Source organism: Sinocyclocheilus grahami, unplaced genomic scaffold, assembly GCF_001515645.1.
Source record: "Sinocyclocheilus grahami isolate Dianchi unplaced genomic scaffold, SAMN03320097.WGS_v1.1 scaffold914.1, whole genome shotgun sequence".
NCBI lineage: Eukaryota > Metazoa > Chordata > Actinopteri > Cypriniformes > Cyprinidae > Sinocyclocheilus > Sinocyclocheilus grahami.
Genome location: NW_015506093.1, coordinates 448,019 through 451,042, shown reverse-complemented (window position 1 = coordinate 451,042; position 3,024 = coordinate 448,019). Strand labels below are relative to the sequence as shown.

Below are 3,024 nucleotides of genomic sequence, written 5' to 3'. Positions count from 1 at the left end.
ACAACAAGCATGTAATTTACTTCTATAGATGACATAACACACACACACACATGTATATGTTGATACTGATCTATAAAATGGTTATACAATTAATACAATGTCATTTTCCCATGTAGCACTTTCTCTCTCGGCTGGCGAGTCATTATTTAAAGACCCAACCAGAACTAGTTAATTATACACAGACATTCAGAAAGTGCAGGCAGTAGATGCTTTTAGATACACAATACATATTTCAAATTTTTATGGACAGACTATAAGCAGAAATGAAACTGAAATGCAATATAATCAGAAAAAGAAAAAAAGATAAGTATCGTTCATAAGTATTCTATAAGTATTCTTCAGAGTAAACTGAAGCAAAACTTAAAAATATGTTTGTTTTTTTCAGATGCCATGACAAACAACATATGCTACTTCAATATACTTGTCTTCAAACAATCTGTATTGTATAAAGCATTATATAAATAAAGGTGACTTGACCTGACTTTAAAAGAAACCCAGCCCTGCTACATGCTAAATGTGCATAAAATGGGAAAATGAATCCTTACAAATTAAATGTGTGACTAAATTGTCATACAGACATGCATTAATAAGAAAACAGTAATAATACAACATAACCAAATTAATCTAAATAGCATTTTTGATTTACAGTTAGTCCACGACTTTTAATGCTGCCACTAATCGATAACACTGAAGATTGTCTTAAAATGTTACTGAATATTTATTTTAAATGTTTTATTTGATTTGATATCCATACATATTTTTATATTCAAATTAACAATTTCTTACTTTTTTTTTTTCTTAAGCATAGTTGTTGCTCTTTCAAGCATATTTTTTGCATTCTCAAGCGCAGTTTGTGCATCGTTCATTAAAGCGATTGCATTCTCAGAGCTGGTCATTGCTGTATCTTCTGCTTTCCGTCCAGAAAGAACTCTTATAACAGCTCCTCCAAGAGCTGCACTAACAACAACAGCGGCAGATGCTGCTTTGACACTCGCAGCCACTGTTGCTGCTGCTTCTCCTGCACCCAGAACATTTGCTCCAGCAGCTATTTCAGCAATATTTTCTAGACTTGCTGAAATGGTTTTTATTAGACCTGAACCTACTAGATCACAAGAACCCAGAAAAGCATTAACCAGCACCCGTGATGCTGTTCCTGCAGCCCGCCTCACAATTGTTTCATGAACATTGTTCTTTGCTTTTAATTGTTTCATTTCTGAACTCATTTTGTGTGCTTTCTTTTCTTTCATCTTTTCTTCAATTTGGTTCTTCAACTCTTGAAGCAGAGCGTTGGTGTAGCAGCTGTCCTTTTTCAGAATGGCGTGGATGGTGTTCATCACTTTTTTTGTGTGTCCTTTTTTTTTGTATTTGTTGTCAATGACATGACAGCGACCTCGACATTTCTCAACCAGCTGCTTTAGTTGTGAATTGGTCTCCACAAATTTTTCAATGGTTTGGTGTTCTTCTAGTTGCGTACCAAAAGTGAATAAAATCATTGTGTGTTCAAAGACCTCCTCTGTCAATGTGTTCAGAAGGTGTTGCACCATCTTCCTTTCATTTGTTGTGAATCTTCCAACCTTTAGGACAATGATAAAGGCGTGAATGCCTTCCGAACATTCAATCAGAGCTTTGATTATCTCTGATTTCATCTTCTCCTCATTTTCTGTGTCAAAGAAATCAGGGGTATCAATAACTGCCATTTTTATTTTTTTTATGATTTTCTCTTTTCTCTGACATTCAGTTGTAACAGAATTAGCCGAAGCGTTAGTGATGAATGCTGTTTCTCCAAGAATCATATTCCCAACGCTGCTTTTGCCATTTCCTGTGCTTCCAATAAGGACAACATTTTTCGTTGTCTGTGCCATGATGTCAGTCTCTGTGATATGCAGGTTATTCTTGATTCTGGACCTCCTTCAAATCTAGAAACATTCATGGATAGTAATCATTTATGATGTTCCTCCAACCAACAGTTTATTTGTCTGAGCACATTCAAATGCATATTTTCTTACTCATTGTACTATTCAGTAAAACAGTGACTCAAAACGGTTGTTTTTTTTGCACTGGTATGGGTGGGGTAAAGGAAATTACTTAATGAGAAGCGTTTTGTTTTTTTTAAGATTAACAAAATTAAGGTTTGTTTTTTTAGTTGTTCACCAAAAGTGAACAAGATCAGTGTGTGTTTCAAGACTTCCTCTGTCAATGTGATAAACTAAGTGACCTTTCCTTTGAAGACATCTGTCAAATATTGTGAAATATTTACCATAAATGGTAGTTTCATGTATCATCTGCTGACACAGATAAACTTATAACTTTAAAACATGTTTACATTTAAATACGACTATGGATTTCACTCTGAGATTTCTTAACCACACTGTGTGTATGAATATTTGTTACATAGGCTTATAATTTGACCAAATCATTTTTACTAGTGTGTGTCTTTCTCACATTACCTTTACTAAGTCATTTTTATCACTAAATAAGGACCATTCAGAGCATTAATTCTGTTGAATACTTCATATAATCTCACCAGACAAACACTCTCTTGAGATATTGGCATATAGGCCTAAACTGGTGTAGGATCTGTCTCACAACAGACCCACCTACATGATGGAGACACACACATCAAACCAGCACATTCCATGGAAGGTTGTTGAGGTTCGTCTCCCCAACTATTCTATTGTTACTTGTAACAAATTTCAAATTTCTGCTATCGACTTCGGTAACACTTTATTTTAAATTGTCCTTATTACACATGTTAAATGTATTTACTATTATAATAACAATAAGTTATGCATTTTACATGCAAGCAACCCTGAGCCAAACCCTAATCCTAACTCTAACCATATAGTTTTATTTACTGAGTAATATTAATTAACAGTAATAGTAATTAATATATTACTCAGTACTTAAATATTATATATTATAATTGCACTGTAATAAGGGCACCTTAAAGTGTAACCTTGACTTCTATGGGGATCTGTCTTCGAGATATCAACTATTCAGTTCTGACTAGTATACAATTCTATT

At 34.0% G+C, this 3,024-nt stretch overlaps 1 protein-coding gene across 1 annotated transcript; it reads right to left on the bottom strand.

Annotated features, from left to right (window-relative positions):
* Positions 1-782: 782 nt before the first annotated feature.
* LOC107564168 (GTPase IMAP family member 7-like) lies at positions 783-1,909 on the bottom strand. Its single transcript, XM_016249178.1, has one exon. The coding sequence runs from the start codon at positions 1,860-1,862 to the stop codon at positions 783-785; it is 1,080 nt and encodes a 359-aa protein (XP_016104664.1). The 5' UTR covers positions 1,863-1,909.
* Between the last annotated feature and the right edge of the window lie 1,115 nt (positions 1,910-3,024).

What these genes read in the sequence shown, in the direction of transcription:
- LOC107564168 (XM_016249178.1), bottom strand. Translation starts at nt 1,862, where the DNA reads ATGGCACAGACAACGAAAAATGTTGTCCTTATTGGAAGCACAGGAAAT.